This window comes from Mya arenaria, chromosome 8 (genome assembly GCF_026914265.1).
Source record: "Mya arenaria isolate MELC-2E11 chromosome 8, ASM2691426v1".
Taxonomy (NCBI): domain Eukaryota; kingdom Metazoa; phylum Mollusca; class Bivalvia; order Myida; family Myidae; genus Mya; species Mya arenaria.
The window spans coordinates 57,528,366-57,551,399 of NC_069129.1; the positions used below are offsets into that span (position 1 = coordinate 57,528,366).

At 35.5% G+C, this 23,034-nt stretch overlaps 2 protein-coding genes across 4 annotated transcripts; both read left to right on the top strand.

Annotated features, from left to right (window-relative positions):
- The first annotated feature begins 623 nt into the window (after positions 1-623).
- Positions 624-22,519, top strand: LOC128243032 (DNA topoisomerase I, mitochondrial-like). Its single transcript, XM_052960497.1, has 17 exons — positions 624-739; positions 1,006-1,039; positions 4,193-4,986; positions 5,409-5,506; positions 6,720-6,825; positions 7,143-7,362; positions 7,633-7,754; positions 7,982-8,104; positions 9,490-9,677; positions 11,379-11,442; positions 11,561-11,785; positions 12,041-12,295; positions 12,549-12,663; positions 17,958-18,085; positions 18,338-18,432; positions 19,064-19,213; positions 19,691-22,519. Exons 1-17 carry the CDS (start codon positions 698-700, stop codon positions 19,791-19,793), a joined length of 2,862 nt encoding a protein of 953 aa, XP_052816457.1. The 5' UTR covers positions 624-697; the 3' UTR covers positions 19,794-22,519.
- On the top strand, positions 13,125-17,327 carry LOC128243033 (uncharacterized). 3 transcript variants are annotated; one of them, XM_052960500.1, is made up of 4 exons: positions 13,125-13,726; positions 14,047-14,918; positions 15,152-15,167; positions 15,818-17,327. In XM_052960500.1, exons 2-4 carry the CDS (start codon positions 14,089-14,091, stop codon positions 15,929-15,931), a joined length of 960 nt encoding a protein of 319 aa, XP_052816460.1. In that variant the 5' UTR covers positions 13,125-13,726; positions 14,047-14,088; the 3' UTR covers positions 15,932-17,327. The 3 variants fall into 3 exon arrangements, with proteins under 3 accessions (XP_052816460.1, XP_052816458.1, XP_052816459.1); XM_052960499.1 differs by having other exon boundaries at positions 13,126-13,726; XM_052960498.1 differs by having other exon boundaries at positions 15,152-17,327.
- Positions 22,520-23,034: the final 515 nt, after the last annotated feature.

Consider the following 23,034-nt stretch of genomic DNA (forward strand, 5'->3'; position numbering starts at 1 on the left):
TAAAAACAGCAACGGTCCAAGTATGCTTCCTTGAGGAACGCCACAAGAGATGTTCATGAATTCAGACGTTGTATTATTTACATTGACAACTTGTTTACGTCCAGATAAATATGATTGAAACCAATCAATTGAATCCACACCAATTTCTTTTAACTTCTGACATAGAATTTTGTGATCTACGGTATCAAACGCCTTTTGAAGATCCAGCATAATCATTCCTGTATATAGACCTTTGGAATTTTGTTCTTTTATATGGTCGGTCAAATGAATTAGGCAGGAGTCAGTTGAATAGTTACATCTAAAACCACTCTGAAGTTCGTATAATAGTCCATGTTTAACAAGAAAAGATTCTAGTTGGTTGTATACAACTCTTTCTAAGATTTTTGAAACTATACATAGTATGCTTACAGGTCGATAGTTGGGTTGACTGGGTTTTATATATGTCATGATAAAACTTCAAATTGTGTTGGTTATATACCTTTATATGTAATTAATATCTCAAGATGCAGCATGGGCTGTGGTCATAATCCATCGGGACAAAACTTATATTATTATGAACGGAGTCTTGATAAAGAATGAATAAGAGTGGTGTGTGACCGGCTATGACGTCAAGCTCCTAACGTCTTGGGCATGCGCAATAACGGAAAGTTCCAACTTAGTCCGTGCGGCCTTTGTGTGAAAAGTTAAAAGCTGAAAAATGGCAGAAGCAGCTGTTCATCAAGCCCTTTATTCGAGCGAGGTAAATCATTTCAAATATCTTTCATTTTTATTCATTAGTGTCAGAATTTCCCTGTTCGAAAAATGAGTTTACTTCGTAGATTTGTGAGAATTTTTTGAGGTGAAAATTTCAAAGTCCAAGATGGCCGAAAAATTTTCTAAGTCCCACGCTGTTCGATATCAGCACATTTTTCGGTACCAATTTGTGCGTTATATACAGATTGATTTTTAACCAAAACGAAGAAAACTTCAAAAGCATTACCTATTTTCAATTTATTATGCTTCCAGGGAGCAGGGGATAGCATGGATTCTCTAGAAAATGGTAAGAAAGTTGGCCTACTTTACTCTTTAGGCCAAGCAGGTTGATTTTTTTCTCAAAAATTCTGTCGAAGAAAATTGTGAAATTTATAGAATTCCATTGAAGCACTTTTTATAATGTTTTTCAATTTAGATATTTTTTTTTGAATTTAAAAAAGGTCATTGAATCATTATTTGTGATATATATGATGCACTGAAACCTCCTTGTTTCTCATAAATATGTAAGTATTTGTAATTAACTCCACTCATTTTACTTCTTCACAGCCAATATTCAAAATATATCATTTGTTTATTACTCAGTTGAAATCCCTTTCTCTCATAGATATTATTGATAATGTGACAGAGATTTTCTTGTGTGTTTTTAACATAAGCTGTTTTACTGGAAAAAATCACAAATCCAAAGACTTTTGGAGGTTTTTTACAATTAAAACTTTTGATTTGCAAATGTTAAGCTTTTTTTCTATTAATAAATATCTTGAATGTCTTTTCAATATAACTGCGAGGCCTCAAAGATGCGCATGTGCTTTTACTTATAAAAAATAAGTAGTAGTTAGCTGTTGTTTTTGCATATTTTATGATATTTTAAAGGAAGATAATACACAAAATGTTATACTGTGTGAGGAAAATACATACATAAAACTTAATTTCGTTTCAATTAACAATATACACAGGATTAAAATTTAAAGGGGTACAATACTAGTAGGCGAGTAGTTCTAAAACACTTCTAGATGTTTTCTCGGTAAAGTATCCTTATTTTAAAAGATATATGATATTCTAATGGCTAGAACATACTTCTGACCTTCTTCTGTTGAAATAATGCAAAAGCAAGTGAAATTATTCAATGTAAGCCCATTCTTATAGGCTCTGAATGAGGTGCTCAAAAGGGGTTAAATTTTAGTTTGACAGAAGTAGTTCAGGGACACTCCCTTAAATAATCAACAAAACCAGGAAACATGCGCTGAAGTGATTTTTTTAAATTAATATATTTAGAAGTGGAATTTTCAAACCAATAAGTATTAAACATGTAGTTTCTTACTACTTTTCTGTAAAAACTAATCTAACTTTATATACATATAACATGAAGCTCATTAAAATGAAATACCGTATTTTCTCGACTATAAGGCGATTCGCTTATAAGACGGCCCCCTAACTTTGCCCATGAAATCTGGTGCTTTTTGTTTCGACTCGCTTATAAGACGGGGTCAATTTTTAAGCAAATCTAAAATGCTAAAATTCTTCCTAATGTGTAAAAATGTTCAAGCTCAACGGACAATTATCGACTTTCGCGGTAACTGTTTTTGTTTTACTCAAAGAAAATGGCGGTCAACTGTGAGCTCTCTATTTGGAGGTAGGTTAAAAAGGTCGTTACTTATCGAAATTGTAATAATTAATCAATAACAACATATGTTTGTTTTAGTTTATTTTTTTATTGAAGACACCAATGAAGTTCTTCGGCAAAATAACATAACTGCGAAAAGCCGAGGCATGAATAGGTGTTTGTTTAGCAATAATGCTTTAGGCAATATTGTCCCTTGATTGGCGACGAACATAAAGGATTCATATTCGCATTGTCATTTGTTTGCTTAATCAAATTGACAGTTAGGTACCTACATCATATTAAGATTCCAATTTATTGATTTGATATATCTGTCAAACTAATTATACTGACACGCGCCATGAGAAAAAATGCAGATATAACGGTACACTGTGTGACGTCAGAGCACGCGCGGTGAAGAGATTTCGTGTTGTTGTTTACTTAATTGCCCCATACTTATATCAGCAGACGATAGACTGGATAGACGAATACCCTATGTAAAATTTAACTGATTTTGACTTGAATCTTTTTTTAATATTTTATCGACTTGCTTATAAGACGGGTCCCCTACTTTGGGGGTAAAAATCGGGACCCAATTTCCCCGTCTTATAGTCGAGAAAATACGGTAAGAGGTATCTATTTTAAGCACATGTGTAATGTAAACGCTCAACTAAACATGAATATTTTGTCCTCTGCGTCAATGAAGGAGGTATACCGAACAAATCGTATTACCTGACTGTTGCCCCTATTTTTAGTTGTGCCTTTTGCGCATGCACATTACAATTATGATTCCCAGCGGAATTAAAATGTCATTTTGTAAACAACTGGAAACTTCTGGAATTTAATGTTTCAAATTCCTTACCATATGAAAAGATTTGGTACCTGCTGAAACTTATCGAACACCCGATTGATTTAAATCAGGTGCTTGATATGTAACTCCCAAAATGAGGTGAAAATCACAAGTGTCCGAGAACTACTCGCCAACTGGTATAGGTTGATGTAAAATGATGCAGTAGTATTATAAGGCATCATTACGTTTGAAATATTTTGACATTTAAGTTCAAAAATTGATGTTTTATGCAATTTTCTTAAACCGTTTGTACCGGTTTTAGCCATAAAACATAAATTTTTGAACGGAAATATGGAAATCTACGATCTGATTTTTTGTCACTACCTTTTATCATTGGTAAGCAGATATTTATGCAAAAATTTGCTCTTTCCAAGCCAAAATTTATTTATTTTTTGGAAAAATGGTATATCTGTGAGAGTGCAGCTTTAATGATGAAAAAAACCCTTATCATTTGTGTACAGATCAATGTTTATATTATTTATCTGTACACAAATCATATGCTTTTTTGTTTTAATCATTTTAGTCAAATGAGTTAAATATTTAAAAATAATTTTGCATTTCAATTAATTTATTTATATTTGTTTCAATTTTTATTGTCCCCCTTTAAAATGAATGTCATAATTTGATATGCAATACAACCAGTATTTAACATAGACAAAGCCACATCTTGTTTTCACTTTACTGGAATATTTTATTTTGATAGAAAAAAACGACATCAGGTTCATTTTTGACTTTCTTTTGGTCGGTTACTCCGCAGAGCTTTATTAGAGCTGTTTTTGGAAGATCCCATGTTCCTGACAAATTGAGATGTTTATTAGGATTTTTTGTCTAAATAATGAGATAAATATATACCTTTTGAATCATGGCTAAATAACCACTGAAAAAAGACCGCCATAGTCCAAAGGGTCCGATAGTCAAAACAGTATGAGCAAAAAGAGGTTGTAAAGAAACTATTTATCAACAAAATTAAAATATAGATGTATAATTGACAGAGAAATCCATGAATGGTGATGACAGTATCCTGAACAACATTCACCAGAACAAGCAGAATGGGTTCGCTGAGGAAAGTGAGGCGGGGGAGGGTTCCTCGAGCAGGAGCCCTGACCGCAGGGACAAGGAGCGTGAACAAAAACACAGCTCAAAATCAGACAAGCATAAGCAGAGCTCCCATAGTAGCTCAGACAAACACAAGTCTAGCTCAAGCAGTAGCTCCAAGCATCCTTCATCCAGCAGTTCCAGCAAGCACCGCGATGGTCATTCTTCTAGCTCATCGCACAAGCATGGCTCTAGCTCGTCCTCTAGTAAAAACAAGGAGGGGCATTCTAGTTCATCTAGAGATAAACACAGTAGTAGCCACAGCAGCAGTAAGGATAAACACAAGAGCTCCTCTGACAAGCACCATAGTAGCTCTTCTTCCTCCGACAAGCACAAACACAGCTCAAGCTCGAGCAGTAAACATTCCTCTGGTGATAAACACAAGGACAAAGAGAGGGAGAAGGATAAGAGTAAACACAGCTCAAGCAGCAGTCGGAAAGAGAATGAAACAGAAGAAGAGAGAAGGGTAAGGAAGGAGAAGGAAAGACAGGAGAGAAAGGAAAAGGAGAGGCAGGAAAGGAAGGAAAAAGAAAGGCAAGAGAGGAAGGAAAGAGCCCAGGAAAGCCAGGAGTCTGAGGCTGAAATTCAGGTGAAGAGGGAGTCCGTGTCTCCAGTGAAACAAGAGAAACGGTCTCCAGTGAAACCCAAGCAGGAGCCCGAGAGTGATGACGATGATGAAGACGTTCCTCTGGTGAGTGGCTGGTCTTTCTGTGAATACATTGATACTCTTTTAAATAGTTTTCTGAATTGAATAATAATAACTTAAAAAAACATTGTATAAAAAATTATAAGACATGACAGTGTCATTCAATAAATTATATTAGAAATATATTGGGAATACAGTGACCACTATTCAGTTGCAAGATGTAATGGGATTGTCTTCATCACAATTACCAGCAGTGGTTGAAATTTGCCCAAGTCCACACGCATTGCACTGGTAAAATGGTATGGGCTTGCTGAAATTCTGCATCTTGATATATATATATATATAGCAGGGCTTTTTTAGAATGATGATGCCAAGCACAATTGTTGGAATTCAGGCTTGTTCACTCGACGTCTAATTTTGATGACTGTTCGAATTATAATCAAATATATATATTTAATATATGTCAGTCTGTGCGCCTAAAGCAAGAGAAGGTGGACACTAAGCCTGTGAAGCGGGAGAGGGAGGAGTCAGACGACGAGGATGAAGATGTTCCTTTAGCTGCCAGGTGAGCAGACATACTGGCTCAAATATTGGTAGACATTAGACAGTTACACTTGCTGAATGCAGTTTTAAATGTCTAGCTAATACTTGAAATGTAAAATTGGTAATTGTACAAAAGTAACGTATATGTACATTTACTGACTTGGAGTACTAATAATTTAGATGCACATGTAATCAGGGGTTTTCCTAATGATTTGACTTTCACTTGCCCCAGGGGCAAGTCAATTTGAACATCTACTTGCCCCCTGTAAAATTTGGTTGCCCGATCTTTGCAAATGTTTATATGTATACAATTTTAATCAATCTGTATTAAAGGCAATGATATCTATTAATAAACACAAAGAATAACTTTTACAGATCTTAACTGCTACATTTTGTTTTCAAACGAGCATCATGGCCTCACTGTCACTTCTGTTTTTTTGCATTTTCTATCTTTTCATTTTTACAATGACCTTGCGATTCTTCATGAGCCTTTAAAGAGTCTTTTCGAAAGAAGTTTGAACCCGTAACAAAAGAACCAACATCATCATATTTCGTACAAACTTTACATTTCATGAGATGATTTTCGTATTCTAACCATATATATTCGTTTAACCAGGAAGATTGAAAGATTCTCTTTGTACAATCTTTTTCATATTTACTTTCTCTTTCATTATCGGTAGTTTTCGGCTTAGGTTTTGGTTTACTTTTAGAGAAAATTGAGAAAAAAGTGTTCAGTTTCGCCCAGTTCGTCTCTGTCCGCCATCTTGCCAAGGCTGACGAACGCTATACGTTACGATTCATTTGATTGGCGTTTTAAAATCCAATAACCAATCAAAATTGGTTTAACTTATGCTTGTTAGGAAATATTTTAACCCAAAGAAAAATAAAATAAAACTACCGGAAAGCGTTCACTACGAAAGCTCACTTGCCCAGCGGGCTACCTGCTTTGAAAAATCACTTGCCCACGGCGATTTTAACCCGGCGCGGGCAAGCGGGCGTCCGCTTAAGAAAACCCCTGATGTAATTATGATTTCGTTTTAAAAGATTTTTTTATCAATATTACTGCATAATTATTTTAGTGTATATATTATCACATATGTTAATCATGATGTTAATATATTAACAATTATTTTAGTGTAGTGGTATGAAAAATTTGCTGATGTGCAGGTGTCATTATTGCAATGTAAATATAATAACAATTATTTTGGTATATGTAAAATTTGCTGGTGTTGCAGAGTGGCCAAGGTGAAGAAAGTGAAGAAGGAGAAAGTTGCCCCTACCTCTGGTAAAAAACGCAAGGCATCAACCTATGATGAGGACTCTGAAGATGAAAAGCCATTGGTATGTCTGCTGAAAACACTTCTTTACAATTAAAAGGACCATGCAATGAACTGGTACTGAGCCTGTTATTCAGTATAAAGCACAGAAATTATTGTGATTGGTTTTGTGGTTTCCAATTTAAGATTTTTTATGGTATTTATATAAATAACTTTATTTTTAAAACTTATGTTGCACCTCATCATATGTTTGTAACAGATCTGTACCATTACTGTTACATGTGGGTTAATAGTGTTATGTCCATATTGACCAACTTCAAAGAAAGATGAATTTGCTGATATCCAGGTTAGCATTCTGTACAGTACCTGTATGATTTTCAGAAAAAGAAGAAAACTCCCTCAAAACCCTCCCCCACTAAAGGTACAGCAACCACGCCTAAGGGGAGGAAGGGTAAAAAAGAGGAGGAAGAGGAGGTTTGGAAATGGTGGGAGGAGAAAAAGGTGGATGACGGCAGCAAGTGGCAGTTCCTCGAACACAAGGGTCCGTTGTTTGCCCCTGCATATGAGCCACTACCAGATGATGTGCACTTCTACTATGATGGTGGGTTAAATGTAGTTTGTGTTCATCTTTTCACTTCTATTGTTGTTTGGTTTTCAAGAAAAAAATTAACGGGAAAAAAAAAAGCTGATAGATTTTCTGAAAACAATAGCATTTGTATTTATATAAATATATTATATGTGTGTGTGTGTCATGATATTAGTTGAATTCTGGAAAGCCCAAATAGTTTGAAATCCGGGTTAAATTGTAACATGGCATAGTGATGTACAGAATCTCTTTTTAGTTACCTGCAATTGATATTTGTTGTTTCAGGTAAGGTGATGAAGTTAAGCGAGGATGCAGAGGAGACGGCCACATTCTATTCTAAGATGCTGGAGCATGACTACACAACCAAGGATGTATTCAACAACAACTTCTTCAAGGAATGGAGAAAGGTAAACATACAAACTGTGTCTATATGCCTAACTGTAACATATGCTCTGTTGCTTTTGTTTGAATACCTTTCAAAGCTGAAGTTTTAGGTTTCAATTCAATAGTTTGAGCCAGAGTATGTTTTAAATTTTATTTGCAATATTGAATAAGAATTCTGTATCGACACTGATGATGATGTACCATGAATGGAAGGCTTTGAAACAAAGCACTATATGTTCCACTGTTTTAGATGATGACTTTGAAGGAAAAGGAGAAGATAACAGACCTGAAAAAATGCAACTTCAAGGACATGTGCGAGTATTTCAAGCTAGAAAGTGAGAAGCGGAAAAACAGGTCTAAGGAAGAAAAACTGGTAAGGGGGAATTGATAAAGAGCGATAAGGTAGAGGTAGGGGTGGGTGGCAGACCGCAGAAGAGTTGGGTATGCGTTGCTGTGAAAGGGGAAAGGGTTAGACTGGTAAGGGATATCAGATCTGGGGCATCCTAGGGTCGGTAAATGTGCAGGGCTGTAGACTACAGTACTGTTATGTTAAACATAGGAATTTCTGTTAGTGTAAAAACAAAGTTTCATTGATAGATTTTGTCAACAAAGAAGTGAATTATTTTTATACGCCCATCTTACGATGGCCGTATTATGGGAACACCCATGGCGGGCGGGCGGGCGGCTCCACAATGTTGTCCGCTCTCTAACTTGAACATTTCTCATCCAATTTCCACCAAACTTCATGAAAGTGTTTGTTGGTGAAATATCTAGGTCAAGTTCGATAACCAGCCAAATCGCTTTAGGCACTCCAGAGATATGGCCCCTGAATTTGTCAAAATTGGCCATTTTAGCTTTGTCCGCTCTCTAACTTGATCATTTCTCATCCAATTTCCACCAAACGTCATGAAAGTGTTTGTTGGTGAAATATCTCGGTCAAGTTCAATAACCAGCCAAATCGCTTTAGGCACTCCAGAGTTATGGCCCCCTGAATTTGTCAAAATTGTCCATTTTAGCTTTGTCCGCTCTCTAACTTGAACATTTCTCATCCAATTTCCACCAAACTTCATGAAAGTGTTTGTTGGTGAAATATCTAGGTCAAGTTCGATAACCAGCCTAATCGCTTTAGGCACTCCAGAGTTATGGCCCCCTGAATTTATCAAAATTGGCCATTTTAGCTTTGTCTACTCTCAAACTTGAACAGTTTTTATCCGAATTTCACCAAACTTGCTACTATAAATGTTTGTTGGTATATATTCTTGGCAAAGTTCTATAACCAGCCAGGCTCTTCAGGATTATGGCCCTTGAATTGGTCAAAATTTGCCATTTTTGCTTTGTCCACTGTCTAATTTGAACAGTTATCATCTGATCTTCACCAAACTTGCTGAAAATATTTGTTGGTAAAATAAATCGGTCAAGTATGATAATCAGCCAAATGCCCTGAAGCACTTCAGGATTACTGCCCTTGCCATTTAAGCTTTGTCTACTCTCTAACTTGAACAATTCTCATCTGACCTTCACCAAACTTGCTGAAAATGTTTGTAGCTATAAAATCTTTACCAAGAATGTTTGCCGGTATAAATGCTTTGCCAAGTACACACTGATTGTCTCTTGGGTACGATTAAGGATGAATTTAGAATCCAAGAAATTATTGATGGGCGTATTTTGTGAGTGTCACTCTTGTTAAATATCTGGATATTCTTAACAAACAGTTTGATCATTATTAAGAGATTTGTTTTCACCACCTTCATATTTCAGAAATTAAAAGAAGAGAATGCAGCCATCCAGGAAGAATATGGTTTCTGCATTATGGACGGACACAGGGAGAAGATTGGCAACTTCCGTATTGAACCCCCAGGCCTGTTCCGCGGGAGAGGGGACCACCCCAAACAGGGCATGTTAAAGCGCAGGGTACGACCAGAAGACGTTATCATCAACTGTAGCAAGTAAGAACATTGACTTTGATGAAACATTAGTTTAAGGATATTATACCCACCCCAAACGATAATTTTTTGCAAATTTTCATTCGTTTGCAAGAAATTATATGTACCTCTTGTTTCCGAGATATTAATTCTGATAACTATCAAAGACAATTTTGCAGAAATGCATTCTCACTGTATAGGAGAAAGCTGTTAAGATATAATACCTTGTTGCTATGATAACGAGTGTGGAATTGATATTCATGTCCAGAGGACTCTGACTGCTAAGATGGATGAAAGAAAATTTCTGTTGTCATGACATTGCATTTCTTTGTGAAGAAATTTTTGCAGCTGTAAATGGTCATTTAATGGCAAATCGGGTTCTAATAGTTAAAGATACCTTAATGGTCAATCAATTTGATGTTTAGAGGAAATGGCATATTTGTACGTAAAGGGGCCAATACTATACTATAGTATTTTTGTACATTTCAATAAATATTTTTATGTAATGTATTACTTAAAAATAAATAATGTGATGCAAAAGAACATTTTGTCCCCTTCACAATGATACCAAACTTGCATATGGTTCTTCTTTAGAAATATGTATTATGACCTGTCAAAGTGGCTAGCCCTGTAAAGGGAAGGGTATTTCCTTTAGAACTTTTTATGCCCCCAAAGGTGGGCATATTAAAATCGCACCGTCCTTCCGTCCGTCCGTGGGTCCGGCTCAATAACTCGTGTCCGGGCTGTAACTTTTCCTTGTATAAACAGATTTTAAAATAACTTGCCACAAGTGTTCCACATACCAAGACGACGTGTCGCGTGCAAGACCCACGCCCCTACCTCAAAGGTCAAGGTCACACTTAGTGTTTATTCACAATGGAGTGCTGCATATAGGACACAGAGTATAGGTTGTCATGCCCGGGCTGTAACTTTCCCTTGTATGGACAGATTTTAAAATAACTTGCCACGTGTTCCACATACCAAGACGACGTGTTGCGTGCAAGACGCATGCCCCTACCTCAAAGGTCAAGGTCACACTTAGTGTTTATTCACAATGGAGTGCTGCATATAGGACACAGAGTATAGGTTGTCATGCCCGGGCTGTAACTTTCCCTTGTATGGACAGATTTTAAAATAACTTGCCACATGTGTTCCACATACCAGGATGACGTGTCGCGTGCAAGACCCGTGTCCCTACCTCTAAGGTGAAGGTCACCCTTAGGTGTTTATTCACAACAGAGTGCTGCATATAAGGACATAGAGTATAAGTTGTCGTGTCCGGGCTGTAACATGACAGACCCGTGTCCCTATATCTGGGTGTTTATTCACAATGGAATGCTGCATATATAAGGACATAGCAGTGTCGGTTGTCAACTATGGGTGGTATTTTTTTAAGTTTAGGGGCAATATAAAATAACTTGCCATATGCATTTAACATGTAAAGGCAAGATCGACTTTTCATGTACTGACCTTGTTCATAGGTCAATGTCACAATCGGGGGCATTCGTCACATACTGTGACAGCTCTTGTTTAACTAGCATTTAGCACTTTTAAATGTTGATACATATTATATGTAGCATCCTTACCTTGCCTTCAAGATTAAACTTTTCTTATATGACATCCTTGTTTTGATTCTGCACGAAAAAGCTTTATGACCATGTTACTTTGTGACAATAGTGTTTAATTGGAGAGTTCTTATAAAATAGTGTTATGAAATGTTTCCAGAGATGCAAAAGTTCCTGAACCACCAAAAGGACACAAGTGGAAGAAAGTACAGCATGACAATACGGTAATTCTAGCATACACATTGTTGTAATATTAATTCTCGTTACTTTTTTTTTTTTTTTGGTTAAATTTATAGTTTGTACAGAGAACAGTATTGACTTATTCCTTCCCCATCTGTCCAGGTGACCTGGCTGGCGAGCTGGAATGAGAACATTCAGGGCCAGATCAAGTACATCATGTTGAACCCATCATCTCGTCTCAAGGGCGAGAAGGACTGGCAGAAGTATGAGACTGCTCGTCGCCTCCACCAATGTGTTGACAAGATCCGCGCCAACTACATGGAAGACTGGCGCTCCAAGGAGATGAGGGTCCGTCAAAGGGCCGTGGCCATGTACTTCATTGATAAGGTAAAGCACTAGAACTTTTCTGCTCTCTAGATTAAGAATTTTGATGTAAAGGAATTTTTGCAATAAATAATATTTGAATTGATTAAAAAACTATGATATTAAAATAAATGATAAATATGCATTTTAAATTTTTGCAGTTGCATAATTTAAAATAATTATACACGCAAAAGTTTCAGCCCTTTATAGGTCTCTTCCAAGTGTTAATATGAAGGTTGATCTTCAAGTCCTAGCTTACTTTTCTGTTGTATTGTACAGCTTGCCCTGAGAGCTGGTAACGAGAAAGAAGAGGGTGAGACAGCTGATACTGTGGGCTGCTGCTCGCTCCGTGTCGAACATCTCACCCTGCACTCGGAGAAGGATGGCAAACAGTATGTTGTAGAGTTTGACTTCCTGGGTAAGGATTCCATCAGATATCAGAACGCCGTGCCTGTGGAGAAACGAGTCTACAAGAATCTACAGATGTTCACGGACAACAAAGCGCCTGGGGATGATCTCTTTGACAGACTCAATGTGAGCAGCTAAGCCATTTTTATTTTAATTTGCTAATCTTCAGATTGTGATTATGCTCTGATACCAGGATTGTAAAGACTATATGCAATAAATTCCAACAATTTAATTCCATTTTCTAATAATGAATTTAAAGTTTATTTAGGTCTGCACTCATTGGCTGCATTATGGTTTGACCAGCCTTAATTTCTGATTGAAAGTTTTGATGAAATTCAGAGTCTGCATATGTATATACATTGTATGTTGATTTTCGCAGACAACAATTCTGAACAAACACTTACATGACCTGGTGGAGGGGCTGACAGCCAAGGTGTTCCGTACATACAATGCCTCGCGCACACTGCAGGAACAGCTTGACATCATGACTAATGGTATGAGGCTTTGTCTGGGTTTTCTCTGACGGCAAACCTGAGACCCTGACACAATTTCAAGCTAGGGACTTCCATTTTAAACTTCTTGTACATTACCTGGACGCGGAAAATAAATGCCATTGGGTCACTCACTGGGTGTAAACCATAATTTGGACCTCCTATAAATCATTTATACCCAAGCCCTGTTGACCACTGGACCCCCAAATAGAGAATCCTAGGCCTAAAAAAAAATTTTGTTTGGTTAGGGTTACATCCTTTTCAAAAATAGGTAGGGTAGGTAGGCTTTTTATTTTTTTTTATTTATTTTTTTTATTAGGCTTTATACATGGGTGAAAGTTTTCCGTATTAATACGGAATTCCGTATTTTCGGTCTTCTCAGGGGTCATTTTTCCAAAACGTGTGAATCCGGTGAGTTTTTCGGGGGGGGGGGGGGGGGGTACCCCATCATCCACCATCAACATCGCGATCCACTCAAAATCGAAGACAAAACCAAGTTAAATTACTGGTTTTCCAATTTCGTTCTATAAATAGCGTTGACATAAGCAGTAACTTTCTGTCGGCGATATCAGCCGAATGTTTCCGAAAACAGTCGTTTCTTTTCGTGAAATAGCATTGTAATTCCAATTTTCTCCGAGTGACCTCGGCAGTTTCCGCGCTAACAAAAACTTTGATGGCGGAAAAGGCCAGTTTTCGCCGAGGACTTACGGTCAGTACCCTTTACGACTTTTACGACATACCGCAAATTGGAAGCAAAAGTAAACAAAAAAATTAATCGAAATACTGCTGTCAAAATTGAACAATGAAGTTTCTACCCCCAGGGTATAATACTAAAGAGCTTGAACAGCCTGCGAAAAACAAATGGAGGTGGCAATGGCTGTCAGAAGTCGATTCGAAGGGTGTGAAATGGTCCGATTGGCTCCAAAAGATAGAAGTATGTGGTGTGGCTTTTTGCAGTCTGTGTGGGAAAACAATCAACTACAAATCAAACGGAAAGAAAGCACTCAAACTTCATTGCGAAGATGCAAACCATTAGAAAAACCATAGGGTAGTGAAAACCAATACGGTAAAATAGTGTTTACTATATATATTAATATCATTTTTATTAGTTGTATTTTCACTTTCAGTATGTTTTATTTTTAATCAGTAGTGTAGTAAATACAAAATGTGTTACAATGACACTAGTACTTATAATCATCATGACACTCATTTATTTATTTTTCTTATTTGGTGACCATTAGGAGTTCCCTATCTAAAGAATTTGAGACCTGTACAAAAATGAAAAAAAATATTTTTATTGATAATGTTTGAGGTAAATTAGGTTAAGACATAAAGTCATATTTGATGGTGACACAGCAAGGTGAGATTTATCTTATATATTTTTAGGTCCTGCCTGGGTCTTCACAAGCCAGTAAGCAGTCTGAGTCTATGCTAGACAGGGTCGCCAAGCAACGTGCCATTACAGCATCTTTCCTGAGTGAACATTGCCTGCCATTCACATTGGCACCAGAGCTGTTAGAGTTTGCAAAACGGTTGAGTCAAGACAAACAAGCACTAGACAAGACCACCATTTCTAAGACTAGTGCTACTTACATAAACACACATGGCGTTGCAAAAAGTTTGAAGGAAGAACTAAAAGATAAATTGAAAGGCCAGGTGTTGTCATTAAATTGTGATGAGGCCACAAACAACAATAATGACAAGATATTGAATGTGCTCATTCAATACTTTGACGAAGAGACAGGGAAAATTGAAATTGCTCATCTGGGATCCAGGAAGCAGAACTTAGCGACTGCAGCCAATATCTTGAAATCCCTTGAAAGTATATTGGCTGAATATGCTATTGAATGGACTCAGGTAGTAAGTGTTTTAATGGATAATTGTTCAACAATGAGGGGAGTACGAGGAGGTGTTGAAACACTTATCAGACAGAAAAATCCCAACCTGCTTGATGTCAGTGGTGACACTGTGCACATGGTGAACAATGTCGCGAAAACCCTACTCAACTGTGTTGACCAGGGTGTACCAATGTTTTCATCTGACTTGTATTATGACATTGAAGAGTCTCCAAAAGTACAAGAGATATTCAGTGAAGTACAGAGCCTGATGAATGTGCAAACTCCAAAGCACCTCATTAGACCAATTTCAAGTCGGTTTCTGCAGATGAACGCTGTGGCATCAAGGCTAATGGAATGCGTTGATTCGCTGACTGTCTACTATTATGGCTTCCTGTCAGAAGAAGAAAAGGAGGGATACAGGTGATTGTTTAACATAAATTTGTCCTTAAATATAAGTTAATAACATAAGTGGTTAAAAGCTAATACATCCTTAAGTTTTTAGTGAATTCCATTGATCTGGATACAATCATCCATGGCATATGTAAACTTTTCACTTGTTTATTGTTTGTTTTTGTTTACATGAAGCTGTCAGACTTAGTTGTCATGCTTTGATAGTAACTAAATAGATGATTGAATATTTTACATGTATACAGTTCGCCAATTGTAAAGGTGAGATTATCTACTGTAACTTGTGGCTTTTGAATACTGTTTGAATTAAAAGAAAACATATTTGTGTGAAAATTTGTACAGTTACGCAAAAATGATGATCATTTATAATGAATTATTAAAATGGTGTTTTAATACTAAGAATAGTTTTGAAAAGCTACAAGTTGTATGTTGTATCCTTAACATATATGTGCATATTATATATATATATAGTACTAGACTCCTTAAATATATTTGTGGTTGCTGCTTTTATAGTCTTCTTCTTCATTTATAGTCTGCCTTTTAGTTCAAATTGACATACGCTTTTATAGTTTGTAATTACTAACCTCTCTATATGTAGTTAGCTTATTGTAAAATTTTATACAGAGTTAAGAAATGCTTAATAAGAATACAAAAAAAGATAACAGAAAAGGCTTATTTATTTAATAAATTCCCTTAAATATTTAAAAGGATAAAAATATATTATTGCTGAATGTATGTATATATTGATTAAAATAACACATGTCTGATATGTCACATGATCAAGCAACATTTAAACTTAATGATGTTTTAAAGCGATTTTTATCTAGTATATACTTAAAAGATGGTTACATGGTCTGGTTATAAATATTATTGATCTATAATTTCTTTAATGACTTTATGTACGTTTTTAGGCAGCTGATAAGCCAGATCTTTCAAGATCACAATGTCTCAGACCAAGCACAGGCAGCCATCATCCTTCTTCAGCTGTCACAGGAGAGGCAGCACAAGTCAGTCACGAGCAATGAGCGCAAGGAGGGGATCCTAGACAGTCTTTTCCATAATAGGAGGGAAACACTGGTTAAGATCAATCTGTTTAGGGGTCTACTGGATGTGTTTCAAGGGTTTGTGAAACAGTTCCAGAGTGAAAAACCCTTGATTCACACTCTTCACACTAGAATGACAGAGGTAGCCACAGAACTGTTGGGAATGTTTATGAAACCTGAGAAAATTCCAGACAGTATCACTAAGTTGATGAAATTAGATGTCACTGACAGAACTCTCCAGAAACCGGACAGAGGTATTGGTGTAGGGAAATATGCATATACTGAACTCAACAAAGCAAGAATAGACAAATCATGCAGGCACTGGGTTCAAAATCTGTATGCTAACCTCCGACATGGGTATGTCATGGCTGCCAAAAAAATGCTAAAAATGCCAATTGACAACAAAACACTGCGTTGGATGACTGCCTTGGACCCAGACTTAGGTAACCACAGTCAAACCTCTAGTGCCTTAAAGCGATTAGCTAGTTGCTTGCCAAATGTGTTTTCTGACGAACAGAATGGGCATCTAGCTGAAGAGATTGACAAGTACTGTGTTGATCCACAAGTGAAGGATGTGAGGTCGGAGTTCAATGAGGAGGACAGAATTGATACTGGCTTCTGGACCAAAGTGTTCAAAATAAAAACTTTCACAGAGGTCCGCTACCCAATGCTGAAGAAGCTTGTTATGGCTCTACTGACCATCTTTAGCGGACCTTTGATTGAATCCACATTTAATATCATGGATGATATCATAGAAAAAGACAGGACCCAGCTAACAGTGGTCAACTATGAAGCTGTGGCCATTGTGAAGACTTCCCTAAAGAGAAGAGCTGAAAAAAGCACTAAAATGAGAGTTAGTAGAAGTATGATAAAAGCTTGCATAAATGCATATGCATCTTATCAAGACTATCTGAAAAGAAAAAGGGAAGAAGTGGAAAAGAAAAGGACAGAGAAATTGAACAGCTCTATTCAAATGCTGAAATTGGAGAAAGCCAGTAGAATAGCCAAGTTAGTGAGACTGAAAAACAGAATAGTCAACAGAAAAAGGAAAGCCACTAGTGGTTCTAGTTGTGGACACCAGTGGAAACGAATTAAATCAATATAGACAGGCCATCAAAAATTCAGTTTAGGGACTGTGATATATTTTGTAAATGCTTTTAACAATATCTTGTATAAATTTTATATCCACTAGTGATTCTGTTTGGACACCCAGTGGAAAAGAAATATAGGCAGACCAGTGAACATTTAGTTTAGAGACTTGTAATATTTTGTAAATATTTTCTTAGCAATATTGTTGTATGTATTTTATATATGTTTGTGTATGTACAAGTTATTAAATGTGCTGTTTAACTTGATAAAAATATAATATAAATCTTAATTTCTATTCTTTTTTCTTTTTTTAACGTTTATTGAATGAGTTACAGAGTTAAATGAATTATTGATTAATGAGCAAGAATTTAAGTATTGAGGGATGTTTTTGTCAGGGGTCTTATGTATGTTAACAAAAGCTGCCAGAAATATCATTAATATACAACATAGATTTGACTGATTTAAAGTCAGGAAAGGCTTTGAAAGGTGTTTATAAAATGCTTTATTCCTGGAGCTTCCTGGCCCCCAGCTTTGATTTTCAGTATTTTGAAAATTTTCAACTTTCACCCATGTTTATATAAGAATGTCATTTTCATCATTGGAGAATGGTGTTAAAGTTATCTTCTATATAAGCAATTAAGGTTTTAAACAACATATTTAAAAGCAAAAAAAAAAAGAAAAATTTTTTTTTTTTTTTTTTTTTTTTTTTTTTAGTTTTTCATTTTTTTTTCAAACTGACTATAAAAACGTTAGGGTCGGCGCCTATTCCGTAGGTAGGGTCGGGTAACCCGAACCAAATGTATTTTTTTTTTAGGCCCTAGGGTAAACCTGATACAGTACACTTAAAGATTATTAGTTTCTTCAGAGCATTAATAAGTTAATGTGTTACTTGTAGCTCATATGTTTTAATACATTCCAGCTGAAGATCCGATTCCTGCCAAGATGCTGTCATACAACAGAGCCAACAGGGCTGTCGCAATCCTATGTAACCATCAACGGGCAGCCCCCAAGAACTTCAGCAAACAGATGGAAAATATGATGGCAAAGGTCAGTTACGAGAGTAAAAAAGAAGCAAAAATGTGTTTTAGAAGTGGTGATATAGAACTTGAAAGAAAAAACTGTCTGATTAAGAACTTAATACAAAATACTCCTTGATCAATTATAATGTATAAAGTTAATTTATGTAAAATTAAGAATAATTTTAAGTGTGGTTTAAATTAATCTCAAGGTGGTACATGTATGTTTTGAAGATATACATGTGTGCATAATTATTGCAATGTATATATCATTTGTCATCAGATCAAGGACAAACGTGGCCAGGTAAAAGAATCCAAACAGCAGTACAAGCATGCCAAGGCAGCCTTCAAGTCTGAGAAAACACAGAAAAACAAGATGTAAGAACGTGTTTAATTGTGTTCATATACTGTCAATTATAAACATGTTCTTTTTGTTTGATGTATTGTTATAGTAGTGGGATGAAGTGCTATATGACCTGAGATATAGTGATATATATATAAATATCAGATTACATTGAGGGTGATAGAATATATTGGGAAGCCAATGACTGTAATGTCAACCAAGGTGTTGAGGCTTGCCTAAATGCCAATATACACGCTCACCTTCAATGGGGTCTGATTTCTAATTTTTATTCTAGTGACAGAACAAATATGTTGAGAATCATAAATAATGAAGTCAATGTCAAACCAATGAATAGTAAACATGTACTTTTAAAACTGATATGCATGTGATACGGCTTATCTGATGGAAATATTTAAATGTCTTCTCCACCTTTTGGCTAATTTGGCCAGTATAATGATAGGTATTATGACATTGCTTGATTAAAACTGTTGATGATTCTGGTTGGACACATATCTGTGTTCAACCATTTTGAACAAAGCATCCATGAAAGGGGACAGTTGAATAAATAAGCACTTCAGAAACCTTCCTCCTTGGAATTGAAGTATGGATTAATGCCATTTTTCTATGAAAGTTATAAGGTATTGTATCTTCTCTGTGATTGAACAGGCTGTATGAGAAGAAGAAAAAGGCATATGAGCGTATGGAGGAGCAGCTTACCAAGCTGGAGGTGCAGGCCACAGACAAGGATGAGAACAAGGAGATCGCCCTCGGAACCTCCAAACTTAACTACTTGGACCCACGGATCTCCGTCGCTTGGTAATTAGTAACTTACTTTGCTATGTAAACATTGAATGAGAAAACTTATCATGTATCAATACCTTTTACATTGTACATCCCAGTTTCAAATCAAACTGTGCTTCAAATTTAGACGGTTCATACTTTCTGTTACGAAACAGCTTGTTTGTTTATACTTTGCCAAGTAACAAGAGAAACCACTCTGAAATACAATGTTCAGTTCTAAATGCTGGTGGCTGGTACACTAAGCCACAAAATTGTTTTTTTAAAATAGAAAAAATTGTGCGAGTGAGTACTCCTGTCATGAAGTAATGAAACACTTATTGAATGGCTTGTTGGTCAATGGTCAAAACCATTCCCTCTCAGTAGTAAAAGGACCCAGAAAGGATTCAGTCAATGAATCATGAATAATGCACTATCTGTCACAATTTTTTTTATTTTGCCTAAAAGATCATAACAGGAGAAACTTAGTTTTAAAGTCACTCTTGTATTCTCCAGGTGCAAAAAATGGGAAGTTCCTTTAGAGAAGGTCTACAACAAGACACAGAGGGAGAAGTTCCGATGGGCAATAGATATGACCGATGCAGACTTCAGATTTTAACACACGCTTTTATATAGGCCATTGTCACTGTACAGAAACATTTTATAACCATTTTAGTCCCCTTGTGGTATGTTTTATCATAATCGTTGCATGATTTGTATCACTTGATCAATTTGTATCCATATTTTGTCTGAATTCACCCAGTTATATGTGTTAAGCCAGTCTTTTTTAATTTATGTAATGATTAATATGAACTCTGAATGGCAAAATATTAATAAGGGTTTTAGCTAGAGTAATGAAAGGTTGCTGCATCCTGGTCTTTTTGGTAGCAGCCCCCTGCCTTCATGGAGACAACATGTACACCATTCTGCTTTGTTATAATTTAATGCTTTAGGTTATCAAATATTTTCTTCGATTTGTGTTAAAACTTGTATGATTATAAATGCATGCAAACTTGGTATATTGCACAGTTGAAACCTAAATATACTTGACTACCGGTATATACATTTCTATTATCTAATATTATGTTCTTCACAGCGTGATACAATGTGCCCTTTATAGCTCTTGTCCCTTTCCTGCACTACAGTGCCCTTTTAAAACCCAGCTGAAACCCTATTATGCACATGCTTTCCAGAATGTAACAGTCTTCAAATTATTACTTTCATCATGAGGAGTGGTCTACCATTGATCTTTCATTTTTCATTGAATCCATGATTTTGCAATGTTTGTACATGTGTATAATAATAAGCATGCAAAAAGTGTTTTAAATAGCCATATCTTTGTTTCACTTTGAAAGTATTTTAAAATATATATCAACTGTTCATTTTTCTACCTGTATAAAATGAATAGATAATGAAATAAGCGCGGATCTCAAAATAGTTAGAATTTCTTAATCTTATTCAGTATTACTATATATCTTAAGTTCTTTCCGTCCTAAGGAAATTCCCTGAAAGCTTTAAGGTTATTTAAGTCTAGTTCTTGTGATTCTTGTATTTAACAATGTCAGTAGTTAAAATAAGCTGCAGTAAACACACCCTGGTCCCTGTTTATCATAGCTTCTCATGTCCCTTATAACAGGTAAAATCTTAGGTAACTATCAGCATTTTTTTTCTCTAAAACTTGCATACTGGTAATAGTTTGTAATAAGGTTTTGGACTTAAAATAGGAATTATTTCAATGATAAAAACAAACAATTTTTCATAAATCAAAATCAGATTTAGTGTATGTATTTTGGCTTATTGAAATAAGCTACTTAAGCCTGTTAAGCTTGAGAAGTTTCGAGAAATTGGGACCTGTACTGGTAAAATGTTTTTCGGCTTGCTCAATTTCAAGACTTTTTTTAAAGCAGGTATTCAAATGTTAATTTTCTGTGGCATGCATTAGTTTTAAAGTATTCAGACTTCTTCTTTCAAAAGTCTATTTTCAATTGCTGCTATAATATGAAAATTTGGTATCCAAATATTAGATTTATTATTGGCTACATTTACCAAAATATTTAGAGCTCTAAAATATTGAATTTAATGAAATCTAGTGTATTATAATATAAATATCAATCAGATTAAATAGCTTAATATTTATTTGTCTATAGGAAGCTTATTTATTCTGTACATACAGGTATTTAATATGTGGTATTGCCATAACTTGACTGATTCTGTGTTTGTTTTTTTCAAGTATTACACAAAGCTGCCAATAGCATGCAAAAGGTGACTGTCGACATGTACACAGTAATGAAGTGTAAACATTAATGGAGAACATATCTTGATGTGTGTATTTTAATACTTACATGACACTATATGTATTTTTATTGATTTACCAAAATCATGGGGTTAATGTCAGAAAATACCAAAACCTTAATACTTATGTCGCTATACTTTCTGGTATTGACCCCATGCTTTATGACTGTCGTCCATTGTACAAGAAAATATGCCTTTGAGAGGCATGTGGGCTTCTGTATATTTTCAAACAAGCAATTTCATTGGGCATACATGAATTTTTTCATACTTTTAATTGTATATAAACCTCTGATACCAACTGTGCATTTTAGTTGTCAATAATTTTATTCTTATCATGTATACATGAAGTTTGATTGTGTGTAGGGTCTGTGCTCAGAATCCATGTGAGAAAAAGGTCAAAATTATGTATTTATTTTTGTGAAACTTGAGTACTAATGAAATGTTTGTAAGTTTGTGATTTGGAAAATTTTGGCCTTTTTAACCTTTGTGTACATGTATTTTTAGTACTATCACAGTATAGGGTGTTTAATGTAACTTTGTGATCAGTTGCGTTGTTATTTGGAAGTAGTTGTGTTTGTAACTGAATCAATTCAGAATCTCCAACCATACATCCTGAGGGCTGTTCCATTTAAACATATAACCCCCAGGCGGCGGAAGGCACTTTTGATATATACCGACCCCTACAGAAGCAAATTTACACTTTCGGGGTCCAAATTAGCGACATCCTCCTTGTACTATTTAAATAATTGCCTTCCCCCCGCGGGTCATATGTTTTACTGGAATAGCCTTGAGTTATATTACATCATTCCATTACAGTTAATCGATACTTTGGAGTTTGTTAAATCAGGGACCCATTTGTTAGTTTATTTACACAAACTACTGAATCGTAAATACTTTTATTTTAATGAAATCATGTTATCTTGTGTTCTAAAAATAGACTAAAACAGACCAGCTGATGTTAAAAATTCTAGTGTTGGTTCTGCGTGTTTATCGTGAATGTCTGTTATATTGTCATTTGTCATACCATGTGACATTGAATAAAAATAAAACAAATTAATGACTTTCTTATTGATTGCTTTATTCACATACATGTTAATTATGACTGTTCTAACATGAAGCCCACAATTAACTAAATTATTCATGTGTCTTAAGGGCTGGCCACAATGCAAAAGTGGGTGGGGAATGTCAAAAACTAAAACGTTTAAAAAGTTCATGTTTTATTTAGTTCTGAGGAACAATCTTTTTTGGGAGTGAAACATATATTCTTAGTGACATGTTTTGGGGTAGTAAGGAGTTAAACAAATTTTACAAAGATATCAGATTTTGGATTACAAAGCATTTACATAATTTCGGAAGTCTGTCGACATTATTACTTAGCTTTAATATCACAATGCCCCCGACTACCTATTCAACAATGTCTTGAGAGTTTTTGATGATATCTTGTGAAATAAGAAAGTTAGTCAGAAAAAATAGTTGATGAAATTTATTTCCGGGTTAAAAAAATGCATATATCTTTTAAAATAGCTGCAATCAATACAAAGCCAAAGACATTTTTGACTGGGCAGTTC

What these genes read in the sequence shown, in the direction of transcription:
- LOC128243032 (XM_052960497.1), top strand. Translation starts at nt 698, where the DNA reads ATGGCAGAAGCAGCTGTTCATCAAGCCCTTTATTCGAGCGAG. An exon ending in AAGCCCTTTATTCGAGCGAG is followed by an intron (nt 740 to 1,005) that starts GTAAATCATTTC and finishes TTATGCTTCCAG; the next exon opens with GGAGCAGGGGATAGCATGGA. An exon ending in ATGATGAAGACGTTCCTCTG is followed by an intron (nt 4,987 to 5,408) that starts GTGAGTGGCTGG and finishes AATATATGTCAG; the next exon opens with TCTGTGCGCCTAAAGCAAGA.
- LOC128243033 (XM_052960498.1), top strand. Translation starts at nt 15,804, where the DNA reads ATGTACGTTTTTAGGCAGCTGATAAGCCAGATCTTTCAAGATCACAAT.